The sequence below is a fragment of the Pezoporus wallicus genome, unplaced genomic scaffold (genome assembly GCF_028554395.1).
Source record: "Pezoporus wallicus isolate ANWC-B61680 ecotype Strahan unplaced genomic scaffold, APGP_CSIRO_Pwel_v1 contig_3365, whole genome shotgun sequence".
Taxonomy (NCBI): domain Eukaryota; kingdom Metazoa; phylum Chordata; class Aves; order Psittaciformes; family Psittacidae; genus Pezoporus; species Pezoporus wallicus.
Genome location: NW_026640883.1, coordinates 322013 through 341798, shown reverse-complemented (window position 1 = coordinate 341798; position 19786 = coordinate 322013). Strand labels below are relative to the sequence as shown.

The window sequence follows — 19786 nt, the reverse complement described above, 5'->3', positions numbered from 1 at the left end:
CAGGCTGGCCTGTGAGACAGACCAAGTAGTATTGCATTTTAGTGATAACTGAAGTTAGCCAGATGAAGACAGGAAAGGGATCCGGCAAAACAGATGTTGCAGAGACTTGGAAAGAACAAGGCGGCAAAGAACAATTTAATACGATGCTTGATGTTAGTATATTGAAAAAAAGATGACAGAAAATGGAGTAGGAGGGAAAGGATTGCACTGAAAGGACTGCAAAAAAGCCCCTTCAGGCACATATCTCTCAAGTCCACAATGGAACAGAGGATTCCCGAAAACGCATCATCAACTGAAGTCAAGAAATAACTGATAAAGGGATATGAAGCACCACACTGCCTCCTGCACCTCAGTAAGTTGCTTCTAGGTGAAGCAGGACAACCTGCTGTCAGTTAGTCCTACACATCAGGGAACAGAAGTCTGGAAGCTTTAGATGCACAAACAGCTTTGTGAGTAGGAGTGTGAAACCACAGTTTCCTCCTTTGCTATGGCTTGCCTTATTCCCATGTGCTCTGAGATTTTAGGAAGTCTCATCCAAAAACAGTTATTAAAAGAACCATTTCTCCTTGGCAAGTCAAACACCCCCATGAAGAAATGCCAGAACCAAGCTCACACATCCTCCACTGAAATGAACACATTACTAAAGTGACAGTATTTGATTCTGCATCAAGTTAGGAGTTTCCCAGTCAAAGCTGTTACTGACCTTTACTATGTAGATAAACAAGATCCAATTTCATGACCATCAATTCAGGTTAGGCTGCATCTCTATGGACTCCAGTCAGAAGCTGCACTGGGAGGAAATTAGGATCTTGCCACATCTCAGGAATGTCACATGCAAAGTCCACTCTAAGAAACAACTGGCCAGCAAGCAGTCATAACAGTCTTGGATTGCTGCTCCTGTGTACAAGGCTACTGACAGCTGGGGTGGCTTGGGAAAAACATTAAAATACTAAACAGAGCAGAGAGCATCCAGAGTATACTCCTGTAAGATAGTCAGGCAAAAGGTTTAAAAACAGAAGTGTTTCTTCCTCAGGACATAACACTGAATTGAAAAGGAGCCTATAAAGACCAGAACAGGTTCAGAAAGAAGAGATGAGCTGCTCACAGAGCTAGCCTTTGCAAGTATGAAAGACGCACTGGTCTGGATGCAAAGTCCAGCCAGGGAAACCCTAACCTCACCATCACTGGAAGCTGGGAAGGAACAGGCAGGAACAGATCTTTCTGTGCTTGTCTTGTTTCTCATCCTTCTCACAAGACATCTAGTACCGACCACTGCTGGACATCAAACACTGGGGCAGATGAGTGCTGGACTGACCCACCACAGACAGCAGAACATGAGAAATGCCCACCTTGGTCAAGCCATGGCCCACCTAACTCACCGCTTTGTCTCCAGCAGTGGTACTAGTACATGTTGTTTAGGAAGGACATGTGAACTTGGCAACTTTATGTGATGATTCTCTTTTTACTACCCCAGCATCCACAATTGCTTATACTAAGGTTTTAGAAAGTGTATTCTCATATAGTCCTTCATTACAGACCTGCTGTCCATGAATTTACCAAATCCCTTTCAAAACTGCTGGCATTACCCACCTCCACAACCTTCTGGTACAGGAAGTTCACTACACACTGTGTGAAAAAATACTATATTTTGTCCATTTTAAAGTAATCTCCTAGTAGTTTTAAATGTCCCTAGTTCTACTATTGCAGGATTTGGTGAATAACACTTTCAAGCTTACCTATTGCCATCTTACTCTCCATATTTCTTTTCAGGCTGGTTTTACCAGAACTGCCTGATGGAAGCAACCAAGTATCAGCACATTAGTAAATTCTGCAGAGTATCTGACTTGGGACCAAATGTGGGGAAAGACCAGAAAACCAAGACACAAGCTAGTAATGCAGCCATTTCTTTGGTACAGAACAGTGTTCCTGTGCTGTATCTCCTCTTCAGACCTTGTTGGTTCATTGCCACTTTTGAGGCTCAACTCAGTGACTCATAGACCATATCACTGGCTTCATATCACTGCTAGAGAGCCAGTACAGGCATGAGCATCTCGCAAACCATAGTTTGGGGAGCAGAGGACAGAGACACTGTATGGTGGGAACAGTACTGTTCACCTGCACTCAATACTGCTAAAGTACCCGATATGCCTGCTCTGCTAGGCCACAAACTTATCTGAGGTGGTCTGCACACAATCTATGTTCCCAGATTGCTCCAACACCATCAGAAGACAGATGCTAGAGAAATATTATTGCTTTTCAAATCTCTGGAGCTGGCTCCCTTGCTTCTCCACTGTCAAAGAGGAAAAAAAATCCAGGGGGAGTACATGGAAAAGAAAAACATGCTCTAGGACACATGCACTAAACAATACTCTGCGCAAGACAGAAAATACAAAGCAAGAGAAAAACTGTTCCATCAGACAGTCCTGCTCCATCACCATCCCTCACTAAACCAGGTGAAGCAGATCACTGAACAAAGTGCAGGTGCAAAGCTGAAGGCAGCTACACCAGGAAACAGAGACCAAGCAGAGCAATAGCAGCAGTTGCTGCTTGGCCCAGCTTAGTCTGTAATTGCTTCCTCTGATGAGCTTCTTTCTGTAGTCTCCTTTTTTTAATTCCTTGATTTTTTTTCAGGGTGTGCACAGGGGGGAAGAGGTACACACACAGGTGATCACCAGACTTCTTTTCCCCCTGAAAAAAAACAAGCTGTCGAGTTCCAGTTTGGAAGCCTTTATCCAGCCCCCACACTAATAAACCTCTGTGACTATCAATCACCTTGATACAGGTCTCCACAAAGGAAATGGGTTCTCTCTCTTCATTAGCTGCCTGTGTCTACCAACCATAGCAGGGCCTCATTTCAAGTCCTCTTTGATGGACGGCTAGACTTAGAGGAATATGTACCTCAATCTCAGAGGAGAGAAAACAAGGATTTACTAATTACACAGGGCAACACACATTAAAAGCTGGTTTTAATACCTGGTCCCAAATTAGGCCCGTACATGTGAAGTGTCAGGATGCCTGCACAGCAGCAAGAGTACATTCCACATGCAGGGCATGTGCAGAGACGGTGAATGAAGCCTCATGAACACACAAGACCTCTTTAGAGCAAGAAAGTGTTTGCAGTGGTTGTGCTTCATGCAGGTGGAAGGAGCAGAGAAGGCCTGACAAGTCCTAGATAATGAACCACAGAACACTACAGGCCAACACTACACAGAGAGAACACACTTTCCAATCTACCTTCCAGTCTGGAGCAGTCTCACACTGCTCTGAAAAGAAACGAGATGCAACAGAGCCAAGGAGAGAGTCATAGCCACACAGTTGTGTCCACACATTTCCAATGTCTGATTCCACTCACAACAGAGATGCAGGATGCCAGCCATTCAGGGCAGCTGAAGCATAGCTACAGGCAAAAAGCACTTTGGCATGCTGTATTTTAAAGTATATTAGCACACAAGCCAGATGCACAACTGCACACATTGAGGAGAAATTTCCATTCTTCAGAGGAACCAGTTTCCCTTCAAGCCTGACTATCTCCTAGTCATTTGCTCCTCTCCAAACTCCGGCCCCTCTGGTCCTGCTCCCATCTTCTCTCTACCTCCCGCACTGTTTCAAAAGTAGTTTGCTTTACTAATCTAGAGCCAGACTGATGCTTTTGCTCATTTTAAACTGTCTGGCAAGCATCTTTTGTGAGAACTGAAGTGACTGGAGAAGGCTGGGATAGGAGACATCATCATCCTGATGTGTGCCTGACCCAATATGGGAGAAGCCCATCTCTGAGCCACGCTTTCATTTTTAACAGTATTTTTTCTAGATATGCCTGAAGATATTCCTGTGGGCAGTGCTATGCTGTCAAAATACCAGGGTTAAATCAGAGATTTACATTTATGAATTCTGTACATTCATATCATCTGCAATCTTATCCAGGGCATACAGATGATAGAGCCTGCCCAGGATGAAGGGACTGCTGCTGCAGACATCCTCCCACTTTGCTAGGAACCAGCCTTCTGTGAAGACATGACCATTCAGGAGTATCCTACAATCTACATTCCTATACTTGTACATTGCCCCTCCTGAGCTGGAACAGAAGGTTGTAACTGTAGATTGGCAGATCAATATACATTGCACACCACACACCTGAAGCAAGTCTGCTTTTCTTTTTTTCTTCCTGAGAGCACTGGCTGATAAATAATCCAATCCCTGCTTGGAAGAAATAAACTGTCTCCCCCTCTTCCTAATCCAGAGATGCAATACGAAACCTTGTCCCAGGAATTCTCTCTAAATTATTCTTCACACCCATTTATAAGTAAAGATGCACTTATACGAACAACCATGCAAGCCTGTTTCTCAAGCTGGCACAGGCTATTTGGACCACAAAGCTATACCCAAGCCTCAGTGCAGCCCCAGACATGCTGTGCTGGAAGTTGGCCATTACCTGCCTGGGGATATCTCCAAATTCCTGTTGGATGCAACAGCCCTAATTCAGAGAAATAATCAGAGAGATGACCTGAACAAGTGCTTTGCACAGCATGAACTTGATATGCAGCGTAACACAGGATTGAATTAACTCCACTGATCTTAGTCATAAAACATATATCCCTATGCTTCAAACTAGTGCATTTTGGATAAAGTCCACAAATTTGATTCAGCAAGTACTAGCACCAAAAAGTTACCATCACCTGCAGCCTCCTATAAACTTCTTAGTTTTCTTCAGAAAAACTAGGACTAGCACCTGACTTCATGTGCACACAGCCATCACTTCCTTCCCTTAACAAATAGAGAATGATGCTTTACTACTACTCCTCTTCCTGCAGCAGTCTGAAACCTTCACTCTGATAAATTCAGTCCTTTCTCAGTTCTACCCCAAATGTATTTTTTACTTTTAGAAGAACTGAGTGCGGGGGGAATCCCCCAAAGAGGCCCAGTGCTTCTCTCCATGTAATGAAACCCTGTAATGGAATGCCCTGCACTCCAATTAGGAAGAAATGCTAATTTTCTCCAGTTGAGCACCCCCTCTAGATGTATCTAATTTGTTTCACTGCTTTCATCTCTCCCCTCCATCACATTTTCATTTAAAGGTTATGATCTGTTTGTGCCCTCCATGCCGCGCCCTGACAAGACACCCCTATGAGAGGTTGCAGGGGCCACGTCGCCTTTCCTAACCCCCTTCGAAACAAAAACCAAAGCTCTTTTTCCCTCTGCTGCCTCTTTAAGAAATGCAGAAAGATGAAGGGGAGGAGCACAGAATTGGGAAGACAATAATTAAAAATAAAAAGTAAGCCCTCTTGCCAGTTGGGTTGTTGGTCGTTTCCAACAAAAGGTTAGAGACCTTTGCACCATGAGCAACACCAGTACAACCAGTGCAGGCCAGCTGGGAGAAACAGCATTACAGAGCTTTGCTGCTTCTGCAGATCCATTTAGGAACACCTGCCATGCAAGTATACCCTTCTGCAAAGGTTCTGAGATGCAGAATTGTTTAGCTCCTTGCAGGGCTGGGGAATACATTCTCTCCCACCTGTCACAGATAGAGCCTGGTCAGAAAGGACAAGGAAAGTTGGCTCAGCTGAGGAGAAAGTCTCAGTGAAGATCTTCCCACTCCTCTCTAAATGGGTTATGCCTTGTTCTGGAAGCCTGCATTTTGTAAGCTCCTTCAGGAGAGTAGAGGCTTGAGCTGGGTAGCATAAGCTTTGGAACAGCTCTTCACCGCATCTATAAATTTGTGCTACCATGGCTCTGGCTGGCTGCTGGCAGGCTTGTATATCCACAAGGCAGAACCCATCTGGACAGAACACCTGCCCAGACAAGCTTTCTATGAAGGCTGGATTGGTAGCAGATATGAAACAGGCACCCAGATCACCAAGCTGGTGCCACACCACTTCCCATAGAAATTTCAAAGGGCATTTTCACCAAAATAGTATTATTTAAGAATAATAAAAATCCAGCCACCAACCTACCTCAGTTTCCTCCAATGAGGCCCCTTTGCAGCCTGCCCCAGTATTCTCAAACAAAACAGTATCCCTTGAGCTGAACCCAGGGTCTTCCCTATGTGAACCACCCTGCCAAGCCGTTCATTACTTATGTTCAGCATCTTCCTCCCTTCAATTCTCGCCTTCAGATGCTGTCCACTAGAAAAGAAATCCTTGATCTACACTCTGTGACACAAGTTTCACCACACATCTGTGGTCAGCACAACACTCTACAAGTTCGAAGTGCCCAAAGAACCTCTTTGGAAGCAACACAGCTAAGCAGTCCCCATCTGAAACAGAGTGGGAATTGCTGGATTCCACCTGTGGCACAGCCCAGAACAACTACCCTTTTGGAAAAAGGAGAGGACCAGCTAGATACATAGCCCAGGCTGACCATTGAGCAGCCTCTTCTTGACAATAAGATGAAGCTGGAAACATATTGCAAGAGTACTTTCTGTTATTAATAGGCACTTTGCTAATACTGCCCAAGATAGCCAGCTCCCTCTCAGTCATTTCCTGCTGCATCCACTGAATCCTGTCAGTCAGAGCTATATGCTCCATTACATGCTATTTCCTCTCTACGCTTGCAATGCCTCCAAGAGCTTTTCCAGAAAGTCCTGATGATCTCCTCTCTTCCCAACTTCCACAGACAAGATTCCCTCATAATGCAATTTTCTGGGACCACAAACGGGGAAAGAGTAGGAGGCACACAAAGATTTACTTTACATAGATAGCACCCTTGCTCTTTCCTCCCACCCCTCTGTCAGGCCCCCTCCTCTATCTGGTTCATGCAAACAAACCCTAAGTGGGAAAGAGTGTTTGGAAGAGGCTTGTGTCTGGGCCAGCCGCCTTTCATCCAGAAGATGCCTCTTCCCATTGGAATATACAAGCATTGTGTGAAAACATTTTAATATATTCATGCACATTCCTATAGCTTGCAGGACCTAATGGGTCCCAGCACCCTCCCCTCCCTGCCTTCCAAATGATTTTCATAGGCAGTGATGCACTGGGAATGCCACTTGTTTTCTCAAATGCCCACGAGTATGTAAATTGTGGGAATATGCGGGCCAAGGGCCGCGGGTTTATTGTGCTGCAGAAAAGATTTTACTAATTACTTGCCTAAACTCCAAAGCAGTACGCCTGCTCTTTTACAAAGAGGGAGAGCGGGTGGTGGGAAGAGGAGGAGGGGGAAAAAAAAGGAAGGGGGGGGGGGGAAGAGAGAGTAAAGGGAAAGAGGGAGAAGGAGAGAGAGCAAGGGATGCATTTCAAAGTTTCTCCAGCAATTGGATGGGGGGGAGCTGGGCCCAATGTGAAATCATAGAGGTCAAAGGTGGGTCTCCCTCCCTTGTGAGAAAGTGGTGAATCAGGACGGTTTATCAAACGATCATTTTCTTTTGAAACTGGGAGGCAGCGGCTGGGACAATTCTGCAGATGTGCTTGATGAGTTCGGGACAAAAATGGGCCGCCTCCTCCCCCCCTCCCCCTTTAAGGTCTCCCATCAGGGGTTGCTTCTCCCTCCACTGCTTCCAGGACCCTCCCCTCCCTTCTTCAGTGGTCAGCTGAGACCCCCACCCACTGACCGCCTTTGTGTTCCTGGCCTTTGGACACACTGACAGGGCCCTTTATGAGACCCCAATCAAGACCCCCATGTCACAGGTACCTAGTAGAGATACCAGACCCTTTTCAAATGAGGAACAACAAGGAAAATATGCTGGCCCATTGTCCCAGCACGGCACCAAGGGAGATGAAAGGGACAGGCTGCTCCCTCTCTGCAGACTGCCTGCCAATCAACCCCAGTTATTAAGGTCACGATGTGGAAATTCTTTTGACCTACACCTAATCAAAGATGCACCAAGGCCTTTTGAGACAACACAGGGGAAGGTGGGAGGGCAGGCATCCCCCTGCCCTCCCCACCCATAAATACAGTGGAGCTTCCAAAGAGAATTTAGTAGGAATTACCCCAGTTAGTATGGCAGCACACTTGCCCCAAGTACCACTGGGGCAGCCAAGGTGGGCTCCATGCTGGCATCCGCCCTCAGGAGGGCTAAAGTTAAAAGCTTTCCTTGTTAAAAAGTTACAGACTGAGCAATGCTGAAGGTGGCTCAGAAGTCACAACCAAGAACCCTGCGTGACTAGTACTAAGCATCCTCTTTCCCATTTCCAATAGCTTTGGTTTGCTCAGGCTGTGGGCTTCACAAAATGTTCAGCACTATCCGACACTGGGCCCTGAAGAAGAAAAACCCAGTGAACATGAACCTATAAGCCTCCAAAAGCTGGAACACCTGGAAGAGTGGATAGATTTTAGCAGTGCAGAAGTCATTCTGAATCCCCCTTGCATTATACAGGATGAAGATACCAGTATGACATTGATGGTGGCAGTTCTTGGGACTATGCAGAAATCTATCAGTGAGAGGAGTTAGAACCTTCCTGCAGTGATAGATATATCAGATTGGTGGCACAAAACAGAGCATGGCTCTGATGGGATCAGAGAAGCAAAATAGGATCAGAGAAGCAAATCCCACCACACAGCTTCAGAGTAACTGAAATATGGACAAGATCACCTGGCCCTGAAGAGTTGTTCTGTATCACTCACTGAGTCATCACCATACACTCAGTAACAGAACAGTTAGACACAGTATTTCAACCTGACAATAGTGACAGAGTAGTCTGTGGTAGTTCACACAGAAAAAGCAAAACAATCCAAACCCCAGAAGAGAAACATTTTAGGTACATATAGGAGGCTTCTGCAAGTGCATGATTTTGAATTAGATCTTCCAGAAGAGCCACATGGTGTAAATCATGGCCACCTAAGACCAGTCTTGAAGAACAGAAACTTCTGGCACACCTCTTCACACACAAAGCAGGGAATACCCTTCCTGATTTCATTACCAGCTTGTTGCCCCTCATCCTATTGGCATCATTCAAAGCCCATGGGGATCAAGCTCTTAGCGAAAAGCAAGCAAATTTGGGGTGGTGGTAGACTGAAGACATGAACAGCGTGAAAATCACAACCATCAAGACACAGGTTTCATTATGTTAAATACTTTGCTCACGTGTTGGCTCATTTCCTCTGCCTTTTAATCCACCTTCAGCTCAAGAAAGACACCAGTTCAGTGCTACTGAGTCCCCCAACTCCCATCAGAGAGCCTGCAGAAGATAACAGCCTACCAGCCATAACCAACTGGGTGAAACATGAGAAGTTGCAGATTCCAAAAGAGCTCTGGGACGAAGACTCATGTGTTTACACAAATCCTACTATACTGCTTCTCCACTGCAAGTTATTGCCATTCCTTAAACTGTCCCCTTGTTCCCTGGCTCTTATGCAATTGTTGAAGCAGGTGGAAGACAGTTTTTTTCTTGATGTTAAACCAACTAGCTCTTATACTTGAAATTGCTTGGCAACAGCAAGGCATGGTTTGTTTTAGGCTGCTGTGAGCCAAGAATCAAATGGACATTTCAAACAGCTATCTTTCTAACATTACAGTAAGCTGCAGTGCTCAGAACAGACATTACTTCATCTATGCAGCACGGAAAGACAGGGGTGAGTTTCTTACTTCAGGGCAACATCCTCCACTATGGCCCTCCTTTCAAATGTCAATGGCAGGCTGAAGACCAACCTCCTGCTGTCCTTGGAGTTAATCAACACTTCTTTAGAGGGCTAGGCTGCTATCTTAGGACACTACAGCTCCACTTCCTACCTGAGGGCATGAGCTCACATCCTCTGACATCTCCGGCCTCATATGGGAGGAGTAACAGTAGAAGCTGAGGCTGGTTAGAGGCATCTGCACCTGGGGCTCTCACCGTGCAAGAGAGGTCCATCCCTCTCTGTCCCTCCCCGCCCCCAAAAGCAGACTTTGAAAGGCAGGGGAGGGAGCAGACACCACTCTAATTGTAGGAGTGAAACCTGGCATCCTCCTGCTCATCTACCTTTGCACTCCGTTCCCGATTCTCTTTGAACCTCTGGTACAGCTTGTCAGGTCGCTGCCCTCCTGAGAGATCAGAAAAAAATTATGGCAGTGATTACTATTGTACACTGATTTGCAAGCTGGAAAAAGAGAGAAAAAGAGAGAGAGAGAACAGCCTCCATGTGTCAGGCTATGAAAGGGCTGTGACTGAAGCCGCCTGGAAAACAAACCCTTAATTTAAATGTTAATGAAAAGTGCTGAAGAGACATCAGAGGCTTTGGTTTCTCTACAAGGAGCAGAATCACCAGGTCCAGAATTTATGGCCCCCTTCACCTCCCCTCTCGCCTTCTCTGCTCCATCAGCCAGAGAAGTTAGGAAAGGAAAAAAAACCCTAATTTTAACATTAACTCCACACTTCCACCCTGGGATGCAATTGCTAAATTATCTGTTGGCAGGACACTGATCAAAGGTGGAAAAACAAAGGCACGCTGCACAACTGAGCAAAGGTAAACAGAAGCCAAGGTCTGGTGAAGTTCCCTTCTCCCTCTGCAAAGAGGCAAAGAGAAAATGATCGCAAACTGGAAATGGAAACCTCAAACCATAAGGCAGCCAGCCCCCTCAACTCAGTTTCTTCTGTCACATCGATTAAACAGACGTGGATTCTCCTGTGCAAACCAAGCAGCACAAGATGCTTCCTCCAAGCTTGCAAAGACAGACTCTCCCCTCAAGCAAGGGACAGATGAAAAAAAACTGCAGGGGGAGAAAGAAAAAAAGAGATTCAATATGCAACACAGCTCGACAGGATTAGAAACAGATGTCTGGGTTCTAACGCATACTGCCTCCCGAAACCTGCTCACCTGCCCGCAAACACCAGTAAGCCAATTCAGTCACAGCGAATATATACATTAAAGTATTGGCCAAAAGTGGCAAAAAGGGAGCAAGTCATCAGTCATGTGGACTTCAGAGGGCAAAGGAAAAAAAGTGCAGAAAGGTAAGCTGCGGTTTCTCAACCTACAGAAGTGTTTACACATGTATTTGTTTCTAGATGAGTGGGCAGAGATACATGTGTGTTCATGTGTTCACCCATGTGAAGAAGACCAGAGTCATCATCATGCAATTAAAGAATGTAAACCAAGCCTTCTTCCTCTAAACATCAAGGGAACAGTCAGGGCACACAGATAAGACACAGGTGTCATTTTAGCTCCAGAGGGGAGAAACTGATACTCATTTCCTGCCCTTCAGCTTTGGGGTGAAAGAGCACCAAGTCAGTTATGACTGTTGCATATACCTAGAAACCTGCATCCAGATCACTCCCCGAGGTCAGCAAGAGATGGTAGTTAATGCCACCACTAACTCTGCAAGTCCACCCTGGGATCTCACAGTTGAGCAGGTTCTTCCTGCCCCTACTTAAGAAACAGCTGCAGGTCAGAGTCCCCTCTCAATTATTCAAACCAACCAGGCTCTACAGGGATCCCCAAGGACAGCAGAGCTATTGCTGCCTGGTACTTTGCTGGCAATGCACAAACCAGAATAAACCCCAGTTACTTGTCCTAACTCCTAGCAGACTCAGAGAGGTTAACTGTGCAAAGCTAGGTCACAACAGAGCATCACTACAGCCAACAGCTCATCTTGATATGCAGTAGGGGAAATCTGCTGATAAAAGTGGAGCAGGAAATGGGGGGTGAACATTACAAAACATTTTAACTGCTACACATTAGGGCTTCAATTATAGTTAAAACTACTGCAAAGTTTCTCTGACTCAAGTGGGTTGTTTTGCTAATGCAATCTGCAAGATCAGATTGTTTCACTTTCACAAAAAGTTTCCAGATAACCATTAAAAAGAAGCCCTCAGAATTAATCATTTTGATTGTCCCCAGTGGAAGAGAGGCCCATTCAGTCAAGGTGCCTGTCAGTAACCCTTCTCTTCCTTCCTTTCCCCAGCAAGTTTTGGGTATGTTTTACAATTTGTCTGAGGTTGTCCACAGGGGCAGAGGTCTCCCCGGATATTACTTCCCCATAATATTCCATTGGAGAAGCAATTATGTTAACAGAGATACAAATTAGCATGTTAAAACGGGAGTCAGGTCTCAACTACAATGCTGCATAAGCAAAAGAGAGAGAGCAAGCCTGGCTTTTTAAATTCAACTGCTCACAGACCTACTCATTTTCCTTTACATTAAACATTCAGAGCAGATAGCTATTGTCTTTGGTACAAGCTTTCCTCCTCTCTGGAGTAAACCTGCAGTTCACCAAAGCAACATTCACAAGAGGTCACTGCAGTAAACCAATGATGCGTTTGGAAGAGGAGAGACCATCTTCTGGGCTTACACACCCAAAGCATCTCTCTGCCACAGCTGGGCACATCATGGTTGCCTGATGCTGCCCCGCATTGCGCCAAAGGTTTCCTAGCTCTTTATGTATACTTGCACATTGAAAACCACTTTTGTGCCTCTGTCATCTCTTTTACTGGTTTAAAATCTGACACACTTTGAGTACAACATGGGAAGACAGCTCTCATGATAAGTATTTTTAAATCTAAATAGTGTCTGTGGCCAGACCCAGGAGGAGAAGCCATCTTAGACTTGAATACTTATTTTAATCCAAAACCAAATAATTTCTGAATCCAAGATTACTAATTAATTTAACATCAAGGTCCACTTTTTCCTTCCCTGTCCATTTTAAAAGCTTCTCTATCATTATGGGAAAAACAACTTGCAACTATTTTTCCCCTAAAAAAAGGAACATTTCAGTAGCACAACACATATAGTAAGCCTTATGGTTCTGCAGCCATAAATGCCAGCCAATTGGACCTCATTCTCTCCATAAACCTATCTCTCAAATTAAACAACGTACAGTGGTAACTTCTCTTCCCTGGCTACTGCCACCTCAAGGAATCACAAAGCATGAAGGTGCCACTACTCCAAAAGAAACCCCTGGGTTTGCCTCACTTTGCACATTTGAATAGGTCCACTGCACTCAGGCTTGCCCTGGTCCCTGAGCACACATAAGTCACTGCAGTAAGCACCAGTAAATGAAAGTTTAACATCTGCATGACGCAGGGCTCAGAATGCAAATAACTCAGGTGGAAGGGGATTACAAGCAGCTAAGAAACATGGTTTAGGGTATACAGCCTTTCTGTAAGTACAGCCACGGAGGACAGCTAAGGAGACCAATTAAACCAGAACAAGTTGAGGCACCCTTATTTTAAGTATCCTATATGATCTCAGACTCTTCTCTAGTCCCTGATGTGACAAGCAATGCTGGACCTGCTGGCCCAAGTGTATCAACCAGCACAGCTAGGCAGAAGACCTCTTGAAAACCCAGAAGCAGCACAATGTCTACCCTATCCCCACTACCCTGCAGGGCGCTGTTAGGGATCCCCAAAGCAATGACACTCCAGTAACACACATGAATGTCAAGGCACTTCCATGGCTGAAAAGGTTATACAAAAGGCTAAGTGCAGTTCTCCCCTGCACAGTAAAAGGAGAAGATCCAGTACTACCTTTTTACTGCCTTTTACCCTACTTAATCTCCTTCATGGGCATCATTCATCTTGCAGACCCTCCAAGCATCCAGCCCACCAATCACTACATCAAGAACAAAGCAGCCTCCTCTTTAGCTCAGCATATCTATAAGAGTATCTCTGTAGTTAACACAGGGAAACTGTGGACAAATCAAAGCAGAATATCCAAGAAAGATGCCAAAAGCCAGAGGAGCTGCATATTAAGACCACAAGTTTCTGAAGTTTAACTTGGGTGTGCAGACACCTTCCATTAGAACAGCAACCAGCAGAGCAGGACTACAGCAGAAAACCCAGCAGTCAGGTGCACATGGGATACTTTCTAAGTAAGCTTCACACGGAGGAAGATATCACTGAAAAGCAAGTTCTGGTCTACAACCCTGACTACTCTAGAAAGTCTTAGTGGCAAACCTCCAGGTCAGGAAGCCACAGCCTCTCCAAAGCCCTTTTGAATAGCTAGAGGTAAAGGAGCCCTCCCTGCTCCTGCCTTACTGCACACAACTGCTTTGGGCTATTCTTGAGCAATACATGTCCACAGTGGTGGGTTCTCCGCAACACTGGACCACAATACTTAAGTGGTTGGAGCCTGATTCTATAGCAGTTTGACATCATCAGAACTATCTGTTCATATGGAAGAGCTCTCATTCTATACCAGCACAAGTGAGAAGAGAGAACTGGGAGGACACATCAGATGCTTAGGAGGAAGTGGAGGTTACAGGTCATGTTCAGCCTCACTGAGGAACAAATGCATCGAAGCTCAGGCAAGAAGGATGGGGACTGCAAGGGAGGAAAAGCTTCACACACAAGTGCATAGGGAAAGCATATGGGTGATATATGGGTTCTTGCAAGTAAAACAGAAATCACAGATCTCCCCAAAGCAGACCTTGCTAGAAACCAGATATTATCTTTTTGATACTCACCCTCATTAGAAACCAAGCAATAAAACCTATTAGTGAAAAATTCATCTCCCCTGCCCCTTGCCCTGGCCCTCCCCCACCACATGCCCTCCTGCTCTGATCCTCTCTCTCTTCTGGGATGGCTGTGATTTGTTCTGAGCAGCGACAGGTTTATAGGTTAGCCGACACCTTCTCTCTGTGGAATTTTAATTAACTTCTCCCAGTGTCCATACGTGAAGGAGCAGGGCTCCCATTATACGAGGTCAGCAGCGTGTTTCAGGCTCTGCTATATCAGCCGTCAAATTGAAGAATTAATGACGTGGCTAATTGGCTCTAATTCTCCACCCACCTTGTCCCCCCCCCAAAACACAGAGGGATGGGGGGCGACAGTAGGGAGGGCTAACAGGGGAGGCTGGCACAGTCCACAGTCTCATAAGAAAACAGGAGTGCACAATTTAAGCCCACTTGTCCATGGGGTAGGTGCTCTACCACCTCCCATTTATCACTCTGCATCAAGGAAAAGGGGGGCGAGGAGACTGTGGGTAAATATTGTGACAGAGAGTGGGCACAAGCGTGCACACCAGGGAGAGGAACACTGTCCTGACAAGAGGCCACCTCAGTAGGTCATCACTTAGGAGCAGGAAGCAGCATGCCACTGGGCTTTAACCAGCCATGGTGCTAGAGCCAGACCCTGTCTGCTAGAAAAGGGGCCCTTGCAGCACAGAAGACAGCAGAGGGCTTCTAACAACTTGCAGCAGCATTAATGCACATGGCACTTCTTCAAAAACACTATCTCAATCACAGCAATGGGACAAGCGAATGGCAAAATCATAGCAGGTCTCAAGGGTCATTTCCCTGATAATGCCATTAGCCCTGTACCACTAAGTTTCTCCTGACTGCAAAACAAGCCTGGAAGTCTAATGAGGACAGCAGTTGTGGGAAGTACTTTGGTTTTGCACAAGTCTAAAATTCATCAGTTGCAGACAGCACATGGCCAGAAACAGCAGCTCTTCCTCCCCTCTTCCTTGAGGAAGGATGAGGGAGAATCTCTGTTGCACGCAGAAGACCAGCTTAACCATGAACTGAAGAGACAGATTGCTGCTGCCAGTGTAAGATTTTAACAGTGAGAGTTTAAGTTTCTCAGATTTTCACTTCAAGAATGGGAGCACTTTGAAAAACACTGTAGAAGACACTAGTAGGTACAAATTTGTGGACAAATGATTTGTGGACAACTCCAAGCAGAATATCCAAGAAAGATGCCAGAAGCCAGAGGAGCTGCACTGTAAGAGCACAAGCCTCTGAAGTTTAGCTTGGGCGTACAGAAACCTTCCATTAGAGCAGCAACCAGCAGAAGTTGTAGTTGTAGCATTACGCCCATACTAGAAGCACAGGGCTACAGGCAATAGAGGCTGGAACACTTCATCCCTGAACTCCAACTTAATCTTTCCCAGTTCCACATGCTCAAAGAAAACCAAGCCCTAACCACTGCACATGGCTCCCAGGTGGGCACCTTTATGGTTGGCGTCTCTTCTGTCAGAGAATAGAAACACTAGTTGGCACCTTTTCAGCACAGAAAAGGTCAAGAGGATCTCATTCATTCCTTCTAATTAGCAAGTCAGAGAGGTGCTCTGCAAGTAAGAACAAACAGGTATCACCTAAGACAGTAACAGGAACTTAGGGCCATTCTGACAGCCTCTTTATGAGGGGACCACTCCACTGTTATGGGGAACAAAGACCACATAGTCCTCCCTGAGCTCCCACTGCAGGCACAAGCACCTGATCCGCCTCCACCCAAATCAAGTCCCTGGAAGCACCACACTGGTTCCTTGGAGAGATGTGTGGACACAGCCTATCCAAATCCTCTACTTCTCTCTGTTGGAAATTGGGAATAAAGAGATCTCAGTTACCTTAACAATGGGCTGATAGCAATGGACCAGACTCGATCCTCTGTCTGCACTGTATGTAGACACTGCCCAACTCTGCCCGCGGACAGGGACCAAACCTAAAGAAAGAGATGCATGTTATGCCACATCACCCAGAAGGTGCAGATGGTAGGATGCACACTTAATGTTGTGCTGGAAAAGCTGCCAAACTCACCTTCCCTGAGATGCTCTCCCTAGTTCCCATGATTTATTTCTGAGGAGCAAAGCCTTCAATTACTTGCAGAAAAAAAGCACTTAAAAGTCACACAAAGATTCAGCTTATGAGTATGACCTTCCATCCCACTGGTAACAGAGTGAGCACCCCTATCATCACATGCTCTCTAGGGCAGCACTCACCACAGCAACTTATCATCTTCTGTAGTTAAATAAACAAGAAGTGGGATTAGTTTAAATCGCTGCTGTTCAATTGAACAGTGTGGGAAGATTTTGTACCAGCCCTGAAAAATCTCCATTCATATTATCTATAAAATTAATCGTTCACTACTGTGTAAAATAAGTTTTCTATAAACCCACCCCCTTTCGACCAAGTTTCTTATGTGTACCTCAGGCTATTTTCAGACTCCCCTTGCCACTGACAATATGAGAGTGTCTTCCCTCCCCCATGAGTGCATACATGCACATCCCCTTCCACCAGTTCACCACACACCCCTTTGTTTCTAAGTCCTAATAAACAGCCCCAGATTCTTGCTGGGACCTCTGTTTGTGGCCCTCATTTTCTCCACCTTGCCTTCATTCTTGGCCCACAGGGCTGGAGACCCCCAGTTCTCTGCATCCCACCCCCAATGTTTTACTTCAAGACTTCAAAGCTGGGAGTGCCCTATTTGTTTGTTTGTTGATAATGCCCAGGATTGCAGGCTATTCTTGTCAGCGGGGAATTTAGCACCTAGTGTCAGCAAAAGCAGCAGAAAAGCTTAACTCTTTTAAGGCATCCCTATCTCCTACAGGTTAAAAATATTGCTCAGAGCACACTATCTGGTGCCTATCACACAGGAATGTACATTAGCAGCTCTTCAGGGCTTAGTCCTAATCAACACTCAGCAGAGCCCTCAATAGTTTAGACACTTAGAGCCCCTTTAAAAGGCTGGTAGGGATTCCCTTCCACCCTCCAAGAGCTTCATTCACGCAAACAAGGCAGCCCACAAAAGAGATGATAAAAAATAAGAAGTGAGCATCCCTAGAGCCTATGCTGTGGCAAGCACTGGGTGGGCAAGATCTCACACTAGCCCCAAGAAAAACAGCCTTAAATTCCCCTCTGGCCTTCAGGAATTTGTTCTCAAGGTCGGGAAGGTCTGTCCTCTGGCTGCCAGGGAAGCAGCAAGAAGGCACTCTCCCAGCAAAGAGGCTCCACAGAACATAGTGAAGCAGTCTTGCTTAAGTGTGAGACAAAGCAGCATCAAGGCATTGCTCCCAAAAGACAAGCAGCATCCCCAGCAGTGCCCTCTGCATCTGAACACTGCTCTGCTTGGGAGTGATTTTACCCAGGAGTACACCCATACAGAGGGAAAAACAAGAATAGATAGGGTCATGATGCTCAGCAGCCCATCAGAGACTTGCCCACTACCACACTTACAAATCTTTGAAAGAGACATTTAAGTCTTTCTTTGCCTCACCTTCCCCTTTTGCAAAACAGGAATAACAGGAATTCCTCCATTAATACTCTACAGTATGTACCAGGGGCCAAGAGTATCTATCGGCAACAGCCAAAGTTTTCAACATACAGCAACCACTTCCAACAATGAAACAAGTGGTTGTGAAGATGTTACACCATGCAAGCAGAACAAGGACAAGACACCTACATACAGTTTCCTAAACTAGTAGAACAGAGCTGGTTACAGCTCAGGAGAAAAACTCCCCAGGTCCATGTAGGAATAGAACACTCCCAACCAGATCCAGAAGGACAAAAGTCAACAAGGTCCTGCCTCAAAAATAGATAGTCAAAAATTGTGTGATAGGATTAGTGATGCCAGCTGGAAGAGAAAAATGGGAGCTAACAGTAGTCATAGTCTAACTTCACTCCTCGTTTGCAAACCAAGAATGATTAAAAAAAAAAACAACAAACCCAAACAATAAAAAACCCCAAAGCACTAATAATAATAATCATAAAACCCACCACACCACCACAAACCACAAATAAATAAACCACAACCCCCCAGATTTGGAAAAGACATCATGCTATCCTTTAAAGAGACTGAATATACAATAGAGAACATGTGAGGCAGAACTGCATCACAAAGCAAGGATGTGCTTGAGACAAATACAACAAATTTCAGACTACCTGCATGGATCTCCACTGCAGTGTTAGACAGATGTACAGCAAAAGAAGCAAAACATCAGCTGCTGCCTTCTGCACCTCCTAGTTTAAACCAGCAGCTGATGTCACGAAGTGACAAATCTCTTTCTTAAAAGCTTGGCACAGTAAGCATCTTTTCAGAGACCTGAGCCTCAGCAAGATGCCCTGCACTCCTCCTGCAGACACACAAGACAAGGCTCACAACGGTTCTGCTGACACTTAAACATTCATGGCACAAGACCTCTGAAGTCACCTCTGCGGCAGCACCTGCAGCTGCTGGAATGTCACTGCTCACCTTCGCTGTTCTGTCCCGGGAGCCGCTGACAATGAGGCCACCTTGGAAGTCCACACAGTTCACCTCCTGTTCATGTGCAGAAAACTTGATGCTGTAGGAGCCATGGATCTTGTGAAGGACAATATTTCCATCTCTGAAAAACAAATCCCCAGGAAGGGAGTCTGTATCAGCTGCACCTCCCGTGAACATACACCTTCCATTGGGCTTAGGAGTACCACAAAAAGACCAGGACTGATCTCTCACAGGAGCTGAAATTCATGCAGCATTATTAACCCTCCACTCCTCACACATCACCTGTTCTCTTACCATCTCACATCTGGCCAGTCAAAGGCTGATCTGCTACACATGAAAATTTTCCTGGCTCTCTTTCCACCCTCCACTTGGTGTTAAGCTGCAGAAACTAGCAGCGCAGCCATTCCTCCTCCTACTGCTTTGAGCTTGCCAGAATCCTGGCTGGATGCTCAATGACTGGAGTAAGGGAAAAAGTGAGAGGTCATTCTCACCCATGTCCAAGCCTCAGCTTTTCATTCATTTGAGAGCAGCCGTGCAAGGTATTGCGCTATGAATTAACTAGAAAGGTATTTAGACTTTTTTTTCAACCAATACAGTTACCGGAATTTTAAATGCATGTGTTTGTTTTCACTTGAATTTTGGGCTACAGTTCACAGGGGAGAGTCTCAAGATATCCAGGGCAGACAGCCATGCCTGAATCTCTGAATTCTGTGCTTAAGTGCCATGTATATTAATAGCTAAAACTTTGTAAATAACAGTTCTGTTATTTGCTGTAACTGAAAAAGGCTAGTCAGATGCAAAATTACTTGGAGAAGTGTGTGTGTGTGCTGGAATACTTGGCAGTCTTCCCCCTCTCCACGATTATACCAGTACTTCTAATAAACGTACACTATGCGCCACTGTGGCCCGAGTTAACCAGCAACTGCAAATAACAGAACACTGTTGGGCTACCCTGACTCTTAACA

At 45.5% G+C, this 19786-nt stretch overlaps 1 protein-coding gene across 1 annotated transcript in view; it reads right to left on the bottom strand.

The window, feature by feature from the left end:
- Nucleotides 1-19786, bottom strand: part of FBXW4 (F-box and WD repeat domain containing 4) — a 62512-nt gene that overhangs the window by 26353 nt on the left and 16373 nt on the right. Inside the window, 2 exon segments of the mRNA XM_057421117.1 lie at nt 16189-16283; nt 18810-18942. Of these exon segments, the coding sequence (XP_057277100.1) occupies nt 16189-16283; nt 18810-18942 (228 nt within the window).